Source organism: Helobdella robusta (genome assembly GCF_000326865.2).
Source record: "Helobdella robusta unplaced genomic scaffold HELROscaffold_17, whole genome shotgun sequence".
NCBI lineage: Eukaryota > Metazoa > Annelida > Clitellata > Rhynchobdellida > Glossiphoniidae > Helobdella > Helobdella robusta.
The window spans coordinates 90,023-107,679 of NW_008703942.1; the positions used below are offsets into that span (position 1 = coordinate 90,023).

At 35.9% G+C, this 17,657-nt stretch overlaps 2 protein-coding genes across 2 annotated transcripts; one reads left to right on the forward strand and one right to left on the reverse strand.

Moving 5' to 3' along the window:
• Window positions 1-217: 217 nt before the first annotated feature.
• HELRODRAFT_190956 (hypothetical protein) lies at window positions 218-5,612 on the forward strand (the record flags this gene model as incomplete). Its single annotated transcript, XM_009015838.1, has 10 exons — window positions 218-252; window positions 1,402-1,503; window positions 1,754-1,843; window positions 2,008-2,102; window positions 2,522-2,560; window positions 2,844-3,008; window positions 3,533-3,622; window positions 3,887-4,021; window positions 4,273-4,347; window positions 5,390-5,612. Coding segments are annotated over exons 2-10 (1,008 nt in total), but the record flags the coding sequence as incomplete, so codon positions are not given.
• A 4,182-nt stretch (window positions 5,613-9,794) lies between these two features.
• Window positions 9,795-11,920, reverse strand: HELRODRAFT_110454 (hypothetical protein). The gene is made up of 6 exons (XM_009015839.1): window positions 11,759-11,920; window positions 11,466-11,578; window positions 11,244-11,365; window positions 10,869-11,005; window positions 10,540-10,646; window positions 9,795-10,418 (listed from the first exon to the last, which is right to left on the reverse strand). The coding sequence occupies exons 1-6, from the start codon at window positions 11,790-11,792 to the stop codon at window positions 10,101-10,103; spliced, it is 831 nt and encodes a 276-aa protein (XP_009014087.1). The 5' UTR covers window positions 11,793-11,920; the 3' UTR covers window positions 9,795-10,100.
• Between the last annotated feature and the right edge of the window lie 5,737 nt (window positions 11,921-17,657).

Genomic DNA, 17,657 nt, shown 5'->3' on the forward strand with positions numbered 1-17,657 from the left:
TTTCATCAGCCGTCATTCATGTTATTACACATTTGTTAAGGACTATGACGTTAATTTAGCTTTGATTATTTTCACTGATTTAGTTTGTCTATACCAAATTCCACTTTTAATCTGCGTGCCTATCTTTAAAAAAGCCTGGGTAATTCCCAAACCATTTTCTTTTTCAGTGGCTCACCAGTTTTCGAATACTCCTTCCCTAAAAATTGTTTTGTTGGTACGTGGGTGACGGCCGGCAATAACTTCTTTTAATTTGTTAGTAAACATTTTTTTGATCAATCTTCGATTCAGTACGTTACAATTAAATTAATTAAATTTATTGTTTTTTTCATTAATATTATATTTTATTGTTTTCCAATAAAAAACAGAATCACAGAACATTTTTTGTTAGCTAGAGTTAGTTTGTTAGATGTTAGTAAGAGTAAGATTTCAACCTTAGTTTTCAGCTTTTAGAATTTAGTGAAACTTTAGAAAGTTTTGATGTGAGGCAAAATACATTCTTGATTCACTCAATCAAATTCACCCACAATCATCATTTGTATATATATATATATATATATATATATATATATATATATATATTTACAATATTCTATAAATTCTACCGAATGTTTGGCGTTAATATGTTTGTAGTTCGTTTTTTCGATTTTTCTCACTAAAGTTTTTTGGTGAACGTTTAGTTTATTAAAATTCAAAATAAACTTATTTTTCTAATTCATGCTGCAAATAAGGCCATATTTCGATTCCGAATGAATCATCGTCAGTGCTCCTTGTTGTATATATAGGGAAATATAAATTATGGTCTATTACCAATATATATATATATATACAATATTGTATGAATTTTACCGAATTGTTGGCATTAATCAATTTATCACTATCAACTCGACGCCTGATTACCAACTTCAATAAAAACGAAGAACATAGAAATGACAACAACAAGGATGAAGAACAAGACACCAACTATTAACTCTACCAAAGAACTTTGTTAATGAACTTTGTTCTGTTTAAAGAAACTATATAAAAACCAACCTGCACTGAAGATGATTTATGAAAAATCGAAATAAGGCTTTATCTGCAAGATGAATTTTGGTAACAACAGTTTGATTAAATTTTCATGATGAACTTGGATAATTCTATTTTCAATAAATTGAACGATTTTCAAAAAATTCTAATAAGGAAAATTGAAAATGAAATTGATTAATGCCAACAATTCTGTAGATTTCATACAATACTGTATAAAATATGGTCTCTTTCCAACATATATATTCATGCATCATCTCCAACAGTTTGTAGAAGTGGGAATCATTGAATGGAATTAAACTCAATTAATGTTTAAAATTAGGAGTGTATATATATATATATGCATTATCACTGTTTTCAAGATCTGTTTTTTTCTTGAAGAGAAAATGAGTCCACGCATTATTTTTCCTACTCTATCTCATTCTTTGAAATTGGATAAGTACCACGTAGAATTTCTCAACAAGTTGCTGGAGGATATTCTTAGTAAGTAATGAAAAGTTTTGTTTGCTTTCTTTTTTCTTTTAGTTATTTTCCTCATAAATTTGTATGAAAAAGTCTCAATACAGACATTTTGACGCGAAATTTATTTTTATTACATAAACAGACATTTAAGAAAAACCATAATTCAAAACGCTTCTAATTATCTGAATATGTATGTTGCGTTAGTTAGGATTGAAGCTGACGTTTGAACAACACTTCTGTACCTGTTTTTTATTACAAAATTTTATTTTAGCAAACTGCCAACAAGCTGATAGAAACATCAAAGAGAGAGACGAATGCTGTACAGAACTTGAGAAAATTTTGAAAAGAAAGTATGACAGGGGTAAGATGTTTTAAATTAATAAATTAATTATTAAACAATAAAATAATTTAATAAATGATCAATAAAACAAAATTAATAAATGAACCACGTTTATTATATTGCTGTTAACAGTAAAATAAAAATTTCTAAATTAATTAAATTCATCATTCATCTATTTGATGTAGTCACTCCAGTCCTCAGTAAGTTTGGTTCATCAGCCAATGGCTTTGGCACACACCAGTGTGATCTCGACCTCTCTCTGACTTTTAAATTCAAAAATGCAAGAATTTTTTTTTTCAACTGTAAAATGTATGTTATATATACAAATAATTACACACATACTTATATTACACACGCACACACATATACACACACATCTCTTCTCCTCATGTACTGTGAAACATTCAATTTTCATTTATCTGATTTTCTTTGCATTTTTTGACAGTTTGCTTCTTAAAAAAAACACACACACAGACACACACGCACGCACATACACACGCACGCACACACACACACACACACACACACAGACACACACACACACATACATATCTTGCTAATATATTTTACATATTTATAGGTGTGTGTGTAAGTACGTAATTTAATTGATGTATTGAAATAATTTCAATTATTTCAAGCAAAACTGACTTTATTTATTTATTGATTAATAACATATTATTTAAAGATTTTACTTTTCAGGGTAATAAAATGCCAAAAAAATCATTCGAGTCAAGATACGTAAGTTGCCCAAACAGTGTTAAATTCAATTCCTGATTGCTGCCAATTGTTATTTTAAATATATTATAGATTTGTTGAAAATTTATGAACTTATTCATCTTGAAAAAAATTCTCATTCTCTAAACAAATTATCATACAGCTATTAAATATTTATGTTGAATTGTCACTTGTCTCATGGTTATATATATATAATGTTGTTGTTGTTGCTACAATGTTGTGATGGTGTCGTCACTCTGACGTCAGAATGATGCTGTTGTAATGACGTAATGACATTAATGTGCAGGGGCCCGATGAAAGAAACATCGAGATGATATCGGCGGAACTGAAGAAGCACATCAACTTTGTGCAGGTCCACGCGAACACCGTCAACTGCCTGCCACACACCAACATGAAGTACAAGAAGGGCCACTCGTTACTCGAGTGCAATCTCTCCCTCTACAATCTGATGGCTAGTTTTAACATCGACGTCTCAATCTCAATGTTGTTGTTGTAATGCCGTTCATGATGTTGTCGTCGGGATGTTGTCGTTTTATAATGTTCTTGTATGTTCCTATTAAAGGTTAAAAAGGTCAAAAAGGTTAACGGTCATCACACTCTTCCAAAGTGCAGAGGATTCAACAAAGCGCACAAACGTCTTATATGAATACATGTTAAATGACGCACTACACAAGAAGCATGTGATAGGCGGAGATCTTTTTGTCATATTCAAACCCGGTTACTGCGAAACAGCACCAGGCGACCTTAACCACTAGGCCATCACGCCGCCCTGTAATGTTGTCATCACATTGTTGTTGTCAGCATGTTGTTTTTAAAAAAGTTATGATGAAACAATCATGACGTCATCAACAGCTGACATAAAGAACAAAACAAACAACAGCTAAGGGTAATAACAGACAAAAAAACATAAACATCGCAAAAACAACAACATCACATGACAACAATAACAACAACAACTGACATGAAATGAGACAGGCAGAACGAAACTCTCACTTGTTACTCACCTACTCACAAATTGATAAACGAGCTCGAACGCTCGGGTTTGCTTTCAAGAAGTTGATGAAGGTTGTTGTGGTTGCTGATGAGGTGGTGATGATGATGATGTTGATGGCGACAACTGGTTGAGTGGTGAGGTTGATGGTGATGGCTGGTCGAGTGAGATGGTGATGTGGCTGCATGCAGAATCGTGATTATCACATCATGCTTTGTTGTTTGTAAATACTCTAAAATGATGATGGTTGGATTTCACTAATTGATTGATTAACATCATAAAAATCATTATCTCATGTATGACCATTATCAGTGACATCTTCATCGTCATCGCTGCAGATGAGTAGATTGATTTCATCCGCAGTAGATGATGGTGATGGTGGTGATCGATACCTCTCCAGCTACGCCATCTTACTCATGCTCATCCACTTCCTACAACGCGTCCAACCACCAGTTCTTCCTCCGTTGCAAAAGGTCCTCATTGTATTTTACATTACACTATATACATCATACACCGGGTCTCTTGACGCAAAACGAAGATTGATTGATTGATATATATACATCATCACGTAATATACATATTTAACGGTATATTATATATATATATTTTTATATATATGTATATACATATATTGTTCACACACACACACAACACACACACACACACGCATACACTAATAGTATTGATCATTGTTGGTAATGATCATGTTGACGATAATAAACAGTTTAAAAGATTTGAGAAGAAGGAAACGCTGATGGGATGTGATGTGTGGTTCTTCCATAATGTTGATGATGTCAAGGTGAGTGAGAGTGAGTGAGTTAGTGAGTGAATGAATCATTAAAATAGTAAGTGGAAGAACATGTGAGTGAATGAGTGAGTGGGTGTGTGAGTGTTTGTGAGTGAGTGAATGAATCAGTAAAATAGTAAGTGGAAGAACATGTGAGTGAGTGAGTGTGTGAGTGAGTGTGTGAGTGAGTGAGTGAGTGAGTGAGTGAGTGAGTGAGTGAGTGAGTGAGTGAGTGAGTGAGTGAGTGAAGGAGTAAGTGAGTGAGTAAGTGAGTAAGTGAAGGAGTGAGTGAGTAAGTGGGTGAGTGAGTAAGTGAAGGAGTGAGTGAGTGAGTGAGTGAGTGGGTGATTGATTGCCAGTCAACAAAAGCGGAATAACGAGCACAGATGATAATTATGCCACCATTCAATCCTTACCCACAACCTTCGTCAACGCAAACAAAACCACCAATCCAGTTAATCGATCTAAATGAATTTTTTGTTCCAATTTCCAAGACATCCCAAAATCTCAACCATTTCATGGCATGTCATTTTGTTACATATTATTGTTAATTATTTAATTAATGGATTTTCTCAATTGAATAATTAATTAATTATTTAACTAATTATTCATTCATCAGTTTTTCCTCTTAGTTGTTTCTCCATATAAAACATTAACCTCAGTAACTTTTATTATTTTTATCATTTTTATTCCTCAACACTTTTCTTTTTTAATTTTTTATTTTTTCCATAAAGACGTTTTACATGCTCCAACGGTGTCTGATTTTTTATAAAATAAAAAGATCGCTTTGGTCGGGTTAGACGGCTGCTTGCCACACCACAGCTATGTTGGGCTCCTAAACCTGGCCGCCATTTTAAATGACACTTTTTTTTTTGTTTGTCCATGTGACCAATTCTTCATTATTAAATTCAATTGCAAATGGTGATCATGTTGTGTGACGATATTATTGTTATTTTTATTGTTATTATTATTATTGTTATCTTTTTTATTAGCTGCATGTTGCTAATGGTTGTTAGTTATAATTATTTTCATTCTACTTGTGATCGAATAACAGACGGAGTGGGATGGCTACATGGGAAACAAGATGGAGGTCGGTGACCTCTGGTTGAGGTTGTTGACCTTCTACTCGTCCGAATTCGACTTCAACAAGTCTGTGGTGTCGATCAGAGAGACAGGTCACATGAGCAAGAGGGAGAAGGGATGGACTGATGACGTCATCGCCATCGAGGATCCGTTCAAGTTGCAACATAACGTAGCCGGGCAGCTGTCAAGGAGAGGTTGGTGGGGTTGAGTGTTGTTGTTTTGTGTTGTTGTAGTTGTTTTGCTTATTGTGTGCTTATTGTTTCTTATGCTTTCTTTAAATTGTGAAATTTATAGAATATTTTCAGTTATTTTTTTTACCTTTGAAGTTTTTTACATTTTGCTTTCAACTTCGCGTGTTGCTGGCAATATAAAAAAATTACCTGACAATCAATGGACAGCATGTATGAACGCGTTGAGCCTGATTTACAACGCATGCTGCAAGTTCCACGAGCCAATCCTGCGACCGTCTCAAGTCCTCGAGGTTGTTGCTCGTTGCGTTTCTACTTTTTAGTGGTGATGTTAAATGAAGATGATGCCATCTTTTGACGTCTTACGTATGCACTCAGGGATGATGAAGTTTTTGTTGGCGATGTATTTGGTGGGATTGTTCTTACTCAGGGGTGATGAGGTTTTTGTTGGCGATGTATTTGGTGTGATTGTTCTTACTCAGGGGTGATGAGGTTTTTGTTGGCGATGTATTTGGTGTGATTGTTCTTAAGGATGTCGTTGATGAGATAATCTTTGTTGACTATGAAAAAGAATTGAAAAAGTTGAAAAAGACACGATTGAAACATTGATACCGACCGGATAACGTTACCAATTATTCATTTGACACGTGTAACACGCGCTTACGTTACATTTCACCTATAAAATTAACATAACTGAAGAGACTTGTTAGTGTTTTGCGTGTCAAATTATTTGGTTTAATTATTTTGATGACGTGTGAGTTAATCTTTATAAAGAAGCAGAGTACGGATATGTAATATATTAATCATTGTCATTGTTGTGTTGTACATAATTAATGGTGTGGACACTTGCATGTGCTGCAGTACTGTTGCTCAGCAAGAAATTTTTAACACTGACGTTCGTGGTTGACTCATCTGTTTGAAAAATTCTCCAAAATTCATTCCAGACCCACTTCTTCAACTTGAAGTCGTTGTCATCTTCTTCACCTGTTCAAATTTTTGATGAAGACGAAGATGAAAATGATGTTGAAAATGACGAAGAAGGTGGTGGAGCTACTCATCTGAATGATGAACGTAATGGTGATGATGATGAGGAGGATGATAAAGATGAGGTGATGCTTTCCAGCGTTCAAGCGATGAAGATCTCAACAGATGATGATCAGCAACAACAGAATCAACAGCAACACCAACAACAACATCAGCAACAACTCTCACAGCAACAACGTCAACATCAGCAGCAACAATATCTACATCAGCAACAACATCAGCAACATCTCCAACAACAGAGACAACATCAACAACATTTCCAGCAACAATATTTTCAACAACAACAGAATCAGCAACATTCCTACCAACAATACCAACAACAACAGAATCAGCAACATTCCTACCAACAATACCAACAACAACATCAGCAACACTCCCAGCGACAGCATTCCTATCAGCAACAACGGCAACAACATCAGGAGCACTCCCTCCAACAATTCCAGCAACAACAACATCAGCAGCTGCCTCAACAAGAACATCAGCAACCGCTTCAACCACGACAACAGCAGCTTAATCTGCAGCAGCAACCACAGCCAAAACAGCAGCAACCAAAACCACACAAACTACAACAACAACCAAAACAGCGGCAACCAAAATAACTACAACTAAAACAACTACAACCAAAACAACTACCTAACCTTGGACTTTATCAAGTGCAACGTCAATAACAAGCATAGCATGAACGCAGTAACAACCACATCATCATCATCATCATCAAGCTGATCATTAAAATGATTGACACTCTTGATTAACAAACTGGTCGATAAATTGACAATCATAGATGGGCAAATTACACACTATATTGTAATTTCGATACCAATTACAAATTACATTTAATAAAAGAGCCAAATTACTAATTACAAATTACTAATTTCAAATTACATGAAATTAAATTACATAAAACTAGTTTTGAATAAATGAAGAAACAAATTTTCTTTGAAGTTATTTAAACATTGATTTTTCTTTGCGCTGATATTCTTTGATGTCATTTTTATATTCATTTATTAAGTTACTTTCTTTCTATCACCATTCACCCATAGACTCCTAAATAATAGATATTATTTAGGAGACCACGATTCACCACTACTTTTGATTTTGCATATTCTTTGATGTCATTTTCATATTCTTTTATTAATTTACTTTCTTTCGATCAACAATTTGTTCAATCATTTAATGAACGACTGAAGAAAGAAAGGAAGAAAGAAAGAAAGAAAGAAGCGTCAAACTTGATGTAGCTATATGACTATAAAACTTCAAAGTAGCAAATGAAATTTTTAATCGAATAAATTTTTAGAATTTAAAAATTTTTTTAGAATTTTAAAGAAAAAAAAATTTTCAATAATAATAATAATAATAGTTTGTGTAAGTATTATCTGTCCACTCACATGTAAACTATATTTTTTAGTCAAAATGTAATTTGAAATTACTTTGAAATTGCCAAATTACATGAAAGATGAAATTACTAAATTACAACTTAACAATTACTTAAAAAGTAATTTCGATACAAATTACAATTTTAATTTGAATTACGTTATTTCATTACTTGAATTACATTACTGCCCATCTCTGTTGACAACGTGCATGTAAGTATAGAATGATGATGGTGGTGGTGGTGTAGATTAATGATGGTGACGGTGTTGAATGATGATGATGATGATAATAAAAATTGTGGTGTGGTGCAAAATGTTGATAATGATGCCTGCTCATTTGGCTTTCAAATTGAAATATGTTTTTGAGTGTTTGTACAAATTATCTGGTACATTTAGCTATTTATTTATTCATTCAATTCACTTCCAGACAGTTCTCGGAGAATAATTTACATTTTATACAAAGAACTAGTTAACAATTCACACAATAATACAATTGATACAATACTGTCACCATGATACAACAAGTATTGTGCAAGCCGGTGATATATTGTAATAATATTGCAATTATATAATGTTAAAAAAAACAATAAGACTTCAGAGCGAAAATTGAATGGTAAAGAGTTACACACAAAATGGGCGGCGACAACAAATACTTTTAACTCCAGTCCAGACGACGTTCTCGTCTTTGGTACAAGCAACAGTCCTTCAGTGGGAGACCCGAGACTGCCTATACGTCATTAAGCCAACAAGTCGACAAGCACTAAGCAGGCTACAAATAGACAGGACGGAGATAATTAACACATTTGAAGGTCAAATTTAAATAAAATTCTCTGCTTTATTGGAAACCAATGAAGAAACTTCAGACTATCGGAAATATGGTCAAACTTTTTCAGTCCACATATTAACCTAGCGCCAGAATTTTTACACCAACTGAATATATTTTAGCACTTCCAATTTAACAAAATACATCAAGGAATTATAATAGTCCAACCGGGCCAAAGTAAAAGCTAAAACCAGTCGCTGAACCTAATTATGAGTCAAATTATATTCCGAACCCCAACTAACATCAAAAAACTGGAGATTCAATAATATGAGCACCAAAAGATTTGAAAAATGTCTTAAATTATAACCCCAAATCTATCAATCTTTCCGCCAAACTAAAACTTTAAACATCAACGAGACTTTTTGTAGCTTAGCGTCACCATCGACAATTTTAGCTGCATGGTTTTGAATCAAACCATTTGACATGCAAACCAAAAAACAAACCGTTTATTAATTTATTTCGTCTCTGGTTTGACTGTCTCGAGAATTAAAATTGCCCAAGCCTTGGTCGCTGCAAACCTTAGCTCTATTAAACTGATTGAAACGCATTAAGTTTCGGCATCTACGTGTAGGCGGTGCTTATGATCTGGCGTATGTATAGTGTATGTATAGGCAGGTACGCGTATGTACCTACTCGGGGAAGAACTCGGGCATAGTTGTATTTTTAGAAACTGTGCTATATAAATACTAATTGATTGAAGAACATTGCGCAAAGCAGTTACAATTACAAATCTTATTAGCTGCATGGAGAAGGATGGCAGCGTTACTTAAGTGTGGGACTTCTTAAATACATTAATCTTTCATAATTAGTACTGGTTGTTTTTTAACGATATTTAAAAAAAACGCAGCAGTAATCGCCCAACCGAGTCGAAACGCCAGCAAATATTTGTTCGGACCAGTTATTGTGTTGCATGCTGACGAAATTATTTTAATGGAATGTTTCAAAAACAACTTTTGCAACGTAATATTTCATTCAAAAAATATGAAAATTTCACCAAAAACATACGTAGTCCATAAAAATATGACATGATGAACACAAAAGAGGACAACATATACATAAGTACATATATACAGGCACGAACAATATAAGAAAGCAATATGAAAAGATGCCAGTGAGAATATAACAGGTGGAATCACAATAAAACGTAATAGCGCGTCGCCCGGTTCAATGTCATCAGGTTTGAGTGAGGTGCAAAAGTAGCGAATACAAAACACGCAATGATCCAATTTATAACGCACTAGCAGAAGATGACAGAATTTAATTCATTTTAATTTTTTTTCTATTTTCGTTTGAACATGTCAGGTGTTTTCTTTTCTTGCCTTCTTTGTTTTTGTGGTTGGCAGAGGTACTTTCGTCGATATTTGATCGTTCATTGCGTGCTGTAGTTGCGTTGTTGTTGATCTGTTTTTTACTTCGTCTGCTAGTCGATGCTTCATTTTGCTCACTGTATGGCCCATTAGCTAAACTTTTGTTCGGTTTCTTGACTGGTTTGTTAGTGTTTTGAACGCTTTTCGCTTGCAACCTCCTCATCTTTGTCTCCAGCGATCGCTTCTCCACCTGCCAAGCTGCAGCTGTCTGGTGGGTGATTGATGAATATAATAAAATAACAACGTGTAATTGCTCCAGCAATTTTGCTGAAGAATAAGCTTAATGTAAGCAGCATGACAGATTAATGAATGAAGAATGAGTGGAGTACCTTGGGTTTGACGCCGAGGTAGCCGCTGCATATGGACGAGCCACACTTGCACTTCGTGATGCCTGTTCCATAACAGTCGAAGTTGTAGTTGAATGTCAGCTCTGTGCCTGGTGAAGGACCAATAAATGATGAATCATTTAGATGCCATTCAATAGACCAATCAATCAATCCATAATTCATTTTTATATCATTTAATAAATTAATCATCTAATCAATCAATTATTTAATCAACCAAAACCAACAAATTGATTAATTAAAATAAAATGAACTAAACAGTCCGTTTGCACCTAACCATCCACTCGGGCCAACCAATCAACCAACGAACCAACCTGCTGCTATGTCCTGTAGGGCAAACAGTCCAATCCTGACATCACCGTTGACTGTCCATTTTTGCGTCTCACAGTTCGGTTCACAACTGTGATTCATGAATCTCGTGTGGTTGCCCTTTGGACCTGCATCTATGATCCTGCAGGAGAATGAAAATTTTTAACCAATTGTCAAGAACGTTCGAGTTGAAAGATTTTTTGTTAAACATTAAATATCAAAAGAATGATTTGCCATAAAATGAAACAAAACGAATATAAGAGATGAACAAAAATGTGTTCACAATGAGCGTCATTCAAATGTTAGAGCACAAAATAAAACAATCAAAAAAAGAGAGAAATATAAAAAGGCGAGATAGGTGGAATTGGAGGACAAATAACCTGTTCCTATCCAGGGTGAGCATGTAAAAATTCGTGCACCCCTTCAACTGGGCATCTTCCAACCTCTTCTTGCTCTCATCTGTATCAATCAGGTCTCCAACGTACTCGCCTATGAACTGACCCTGATGTGAAATCAAAGTTACATTCATTTCATTTCAGCCCAAACTGTTTTAAAAAGGAGTTGTTGCTCAAGTTAGCTCCGACAGAAACATAGAGACTCACCTTTAAAATTTCTGACTTGCTGAACAGAGCCCAGCCCTTTTCTTCGGTTTTCATTATTTTTGTTTCTGCATCCAAACGTTTCGTGAAACACTGGTTCATGCATCTGTCTTTGCCTGTCATGCCATACGAAAATGGTAAAAAATATGATAAATAAATCAATATTACATAACACAATTATATGTAAAAATGTGTGCGTCTGTCACTAAGTGCCTATAGAATACAAAACTTATGCATGAACATGAAAAGAACCATTTGAAAAATGTAAAAATAATAACGAGATTTGAAGTGCATACCAATACAAACAAGAGGATGACACTCAAACATCATCGTCCTGTTGATGCAGTCTGAATTCAAGCCACAACATCGCTGACTATCTGTGAAGTTGTTGTCGTTACTGCTGCTGCTGCTTCCGTTGTTACCGATGGTACAGTGACAGACAGGGTTTTCGAATGGAGCACCTTTCAAAATTTCAACATTCCCAATGGGAACATTGCTCTGGTGGCAAATAAAATTAATGATCGATAATTGAATAAACTAAACTAATTGAACTAAAATTAAATAACTAAATAATTGAATGCTTAGCTCAAATATTGATATTTCATAAATTTGAAAAAGTGTCATTATCAATGCTCTCTCAAAATGAACACAACAGTGAGTTGGAAAGAAATTCAAGAATGTAAAATAATTTTCCAACCCTGATATGCTTGTAGTAGTCAGGCTTGTTGGCGAGTTTCTGATCGAGTTGGAACTCTTTTTCCTTGTCCCCCATCCTCTTGGCCAGCTGCATGGAGGCTTCTTCCAGGGCGGCAGTGAAGTGGTCGTGCACCTTCCAGTGGCTCACCTGCCGACTCAGATAGTCACCCTCACGAAATGGCAGCAATCTGTTGGCAGGCAGGCAGGCAGGCATTCAGTCAACCGTTCAATCATTTCAATTTAGACATCGTTCAATTACAAATTTATGTACTTATTAATGAAGTGTAATAAAATTATATAACTATATTTTTTCATTATTTAGAAGCTGAATAACTTTGACCAGACCAGAAAAAACTTTTTGATCAAAGCATTCAGAAAGCAAGCAAACACAAATGGACACTCATTGCAGTCTTCACTGAAAAATCAAATTAACTAACCAAATCCTATTTAAATTAATAATACAACAACAACAACAATAATAACAATAATAATAACATTCAGTAATATCATCTCAACAAATCGACCAAAGCAAAAAATTGAACTCGGCTACCTGAGTCTGTGGAGTCGATAGATGAGATTGCAGCCATACAGCCTAACGAGAACATCTTGCGGCCTCTGCTCCGACCTCCTGTTGAAAATGCTCTCAAAAACTTCCATGTTCTTGTCGGAAATCTTCCCGTCGTCGACGTTCAGGCCAGGGTTAATGACCTCGGAAGGCCACCATCTGCAAGTGCGAGTCACGTGGAAATGATGTTGCACACGAGTCATTGTTTATTAATAATTTTACGATATTTATTAAAAAATAATTTTATTTAATTCTCTTATAATAACGTGGTATCTATTAATTTAGTATAAATTGTATAGTAATTATTTATAACTTAGTAAATATTTTCTGCTGGTTGGTCAATATGATAAATTTTGCAACAACACAAACAAAACCATGCATGGCGAAGTTAATGGCAGCTACCATAGCAAGTAAACAAAATTATAAAGATGATGAAGACGAAGATGACGATGAAGACGACGATGATGAAGACGACGATGCAAAATTAACTTCAACAAAAACATTTAAAAATCCCAAAAGAAAGAGAAAAAGTGCACACAAACAAACCTGAATGGGCCGATCTTGCACCAGACGACGTCCCCATAATGCACATCTCCTCCACTTCCCCTCACGCTCTCATCGCCACCCCCGCTACAACCACCACCTTTCCCTCCTCTAACACAATCTCTACACCTGATTTCACCAACCACAGGTGACAGTCTGACGCACGACGGATGGAAGGAAATCGGGCAGGTACTACAGGTAACCAGAGACTCACCTGGAAATAATAAATAGGTTTGGTGAAATAATCATTAACATCATCACTTTCTTTACCATTATCATTTTTAGTCACTTATTTTAAAAGCGACACATCACATCAGTATCATCTCTTTAACAACACGTGCACATGCAATAGATAAATGAATATTGTTAAGCATCAAATATACAGAGTGCATGCATGCATCAAGTTATGTTTCAATGTTTCAATATTCAGCTATTTATGTTTTATTACAATTTAAAGGCATCAATATTTTTGTTGATAACGTAATATATAGTTAAAGCAAAGTAATATTTTATACTGAATTATACAGAAAAAAATTTGTCACATTCCATGCAAACAGTTCAACCAGCCAACGAACAAATGAACGAACGAACGGACAAACATACAAGCAAAAAACAACTGAACAGACACATGTGCCCAAGCAGGGAGCAATCAATAAGTTGTTATTTTGCCGACCAGTCAGTTCATGAATAAAAGCAGGTGTAACAAATTCTCATTAATTTAATACAGAGAATAAACTTCAAGAGTGGACATTAAAATGCTAACCCATCGTTTGCCGAAGTTTGCCGTTTTTGTTGAACTTTGAGGTAACTTTCGAGGAGGTGCGGCTCAAAGATTGATTGGCAGGTGATTTGCTGCTGTACTCATCTCCTTATTAGTTTATATTAATGTTGAATTCAAATTATTTTGATCAGCGGCATCATTTCTACGAAACTGGCAGCACAGATATGAATTTGACTTAACAACACAAGTTTATGTTTGCTTAAAAATAAATTATAATCATATTGAAGCCACATATAACATCTTCTCGCAACAATTCACCATAACATTTAACCAGCCATTCATCACCTAACCAAACAATCAACTAACTAGCCAAACCATCAACGAATCAATCAATCAAATAACCAATCAACTAACTAATCAATCAGCCAATCAGCAATTCAACAAATAATTGATTCAACCCACCCACCTTTGAAACAAAGGAAGCACCAATGAGCACTGGCTTTGATATGGTCACCGGCATAACTGTTCACGTGGGCATCACACACGATCGCAGAGTCATAACTGCTCAGAACTTGGCAGGAGGCGGGCAGGCAGAACTGATTGACGTGATAAGCTCTCGGGCACTTTATACACTGGTACATTTCGCCTTTGTTGGCCTTCTTGTGTCTGCCTGAGCATGTGAGGCAAGTGTGCAGAGGGCAGATGAGGTTGGAAGCATTCGTTGTTGAATTTGAAAATTTGGAGAGGCAGTCAACATGATAAAACTTTTTGCAATTGTACTTGAACTTGTTGTTGTTGTTGGTATATGTGCATTGGACGGTATCTTTCGTTGACCGTTTGCATAGAAAGCACGTGTGACAACCTGTTTGGTAGTTCAGTAACAGATTAGATGGACAATCGTATTTGTATGGAGGAACAATCAAAATGAGTGAAGAGATAAAAAAACAAAATGAAAAAAAATGTTGAAGAAATATAAATGAACGAAAAATAGACCTGTATCACATTGATGACATCTGAAGGCCAACTCATCATCAGCATTGACCACACCAGCGCAAGTCAGATGGTAGGAACCATTGCATGGGCCCTGGCACCTTATCATGGGTCTGTTGCTGCTGCTTTCGCTGTTGTCGTCAGGAACTTCGCAAACTGAGCAGACTTGTTGCCGATGCTGCGAAATGTTGTCGACATCATTCAGGCAATCATCGGCTACGTTATCATTTGAACTATCCGACACGTCACTGTCGTCACTGTTCACATTTTTCATCCTCCACATCACTCCAACTAGTTCATAATCATCATCGCAGAGGTCGTTCTTGTCAGAATGTGTTTGCTGATGATGTCCATCGGCATCCTCCAGCATCGAGCCACTGTCACGCTGAAAGCTGCTGTCACAATCATCGATAGTTGCATGCCCATTTGCACTCTTACTTATGGCCCAACTTGCCATCAGCACTAAACTGCTTGCCTCTGAAGAGCTGAAGTTTCCAGCCTCCAATAAAGGGGGATCATTTTCATCCTCACCCTCGAGTTCGTCAACTTGCTCTGTTTCATTCCCATCAATATTTACCATCTCACAGTTATGCGTGAAAGTGTTGGTATTATTGTTGTTATTGTTATCAATATTATTGCTGCTGTTGTTGTGCCGGTGTATGGCATTGGAATTTTTGTGGATTGCACCGGGAAAGATGTTGATAACATTTGTGTGGCTATTGTTGCTAACATTTTCAATTCTGTCTCTGTGCTGTGAGTTGTTGCTATCAAACTTCACCTCAGTCTCATCATCAATTTCGTCTTCATCAACTTCCACTTTCACCGAACAATCTGAGAAAGATATCTGGACGGCATCAACCAATTCACTTTCTTCACTTTTGTGTTGAATGTTGTTGTTGCTGTTTTGACAATTATTTTCAACAACGTTCAAAGTTGTGGCCGGTAACATCACTGATGATGACGTTTGTTCAAAATTGTTAGCAAAATATAAACTACAATCCTCAACATCAGTTTGAGTAGCTGAGTCGTTATTTTCAACATTCACGCCCCTCTTAACCAGTTGGTCAAACTCGCGTGAACCAATGTCAGTGTTCACCCCAACTGACCTCATTATTGTTGCTGCCAGGATGTTGTGAGGCATCAAGGAAGATAATGGGCGATTTGCTGGCGCTATTGAAATAACTTTGGAGGACTTTGATGTGGATGAGCTAGCAATAGAGATTGATTTGCTGATGCTGTTTTGTTGTTTCTGTGTTGATGACAATGATGGTATTGATGTTGGAAGGATAACGATTGGGTTTATGCTGGTTGTTTGTTTGTTCGGTTCAAGTGAACGTCGCAGAACAGTGTACTTGTTTTGTGTCGATGCAGATGTCCCATTTGTTGGCAACAATACTGATCTTGTGTTGACTGTTGATGGCATGTCGCCGGCAACAAGCTTGCAGTTGCTGGTTAAGACTGCTTCAACGTTACTGGTTTTTGTCAAAAAGGTGGGCACATGGGAAGCAGTGGCTGTTGAAGTTTTTGCCAAAATTGATGTTGAAGTTGTTTTTAGAGATGTAGTTGTACCAGATGTTGCTGTTGTAATAGATGTTGTCGTGGTAGTAGACGTTGTCGCTGGGTATTCATCTAGAGGTTCTTCCTTGATTTCAAAAGGTAAAAACATATTGACAACAGTGTTGGATGCGTTACTGGTGTTAATGTCACCATCATTCATTGACTGATTCCATGCATGTTTGGAGTGGAATGGAGATGATGGAGGAGACGGAGAAGATGTTTCAGGTTGGATGACTATGATTTTGTTCCTACATAAAACATCACTTGGCACTCTGAACTGATGCTGATGAGTTTGTTGTTGTTGTTGTCGAGTCTGTTGTTGTTGAATAAATTTTATTTCTAGTTTGTTTTGTTTAGGAGATGTAGATGGAATGCTGTTAAAGTTGAGGGTTTTGCTGGAAGACTTTGTTTTGTGGTTGTTCGTGTTGATGCAGCTGGTGAATGAAGAAGTTGGCTTGTTGATGGCTCCTGCTGTTGATTGCATTGTTTGGTCGCTGTTATAATTTTTACTTATAGTTGTTGTTTCTGTTGTTGATGATGATGTTTTGTTGTTAATTTTGGTAAATTGTGCAGTCTTCAAATTGATATCTTTTGTTGATGTTTCATTGGTGGGTCTCAATAACATAATTTGGTTGTCAGATTTGGTCAATGGCGACGTCATTTTGTTTGACGGTTGTGAAGTGCTTGGGCAGATCTTGGTAGGTAAAGACTGGTGGACAGTTGTTGTAGCGACATTTGCAGGCTTATTGTTCTTCTTCATGAGGTCCAGCAGACTGTTGATCTTAATGATGTTGCCAGCATCTTTGCTGCTGTTGCTAGCATTGTTGGTTGTGCTGTTCGGAGCACTTGATTCAACTGATTTTAAGATCGAAGCAAGCAAAGTTGTAGATGTGGTTGTGGTTGTTGCTGTTGTAGTCATTGTAGCAGTTGATTTCAATGCTGATTTGTCAACTGTTTTCATTTCTGGAGATTTTATTTTGCTCACTACAATTATCTTGTTGATGGCTTTTTTATTGACGTTGTCGGTTTTTGACTGGTTGTCAGATTTTTCAAGGTTGGATTTATCTATGGGCTCCTCCTGAAATGAAAAACAGAAAAATTGAAACCTTATTGAAACCGAAAA

Coding starts and splice junctions, on each gene's coding strand:
- HELRODRAFT_110454 (XM_009015839.1), bottom strand. CDS start 11,792: ATGATGTTTGAGTGTCATCCTCTTGTTTGTATTG. Junction 11,366..11,465: donor GCAAGTCAGAAATTTTAAAG/GTGAGTCTCTAT, acceptor ATTTCACATCAG/GGTCAGTTCATAGGCGAGTA. Junction 10,419..10,539: donor ACCTCGGCGTCAAACCCAAG/GTACTCCACTCA, acceptor ATCACCCACCAG/ACAGCTGCAGCTTGGCAGGT.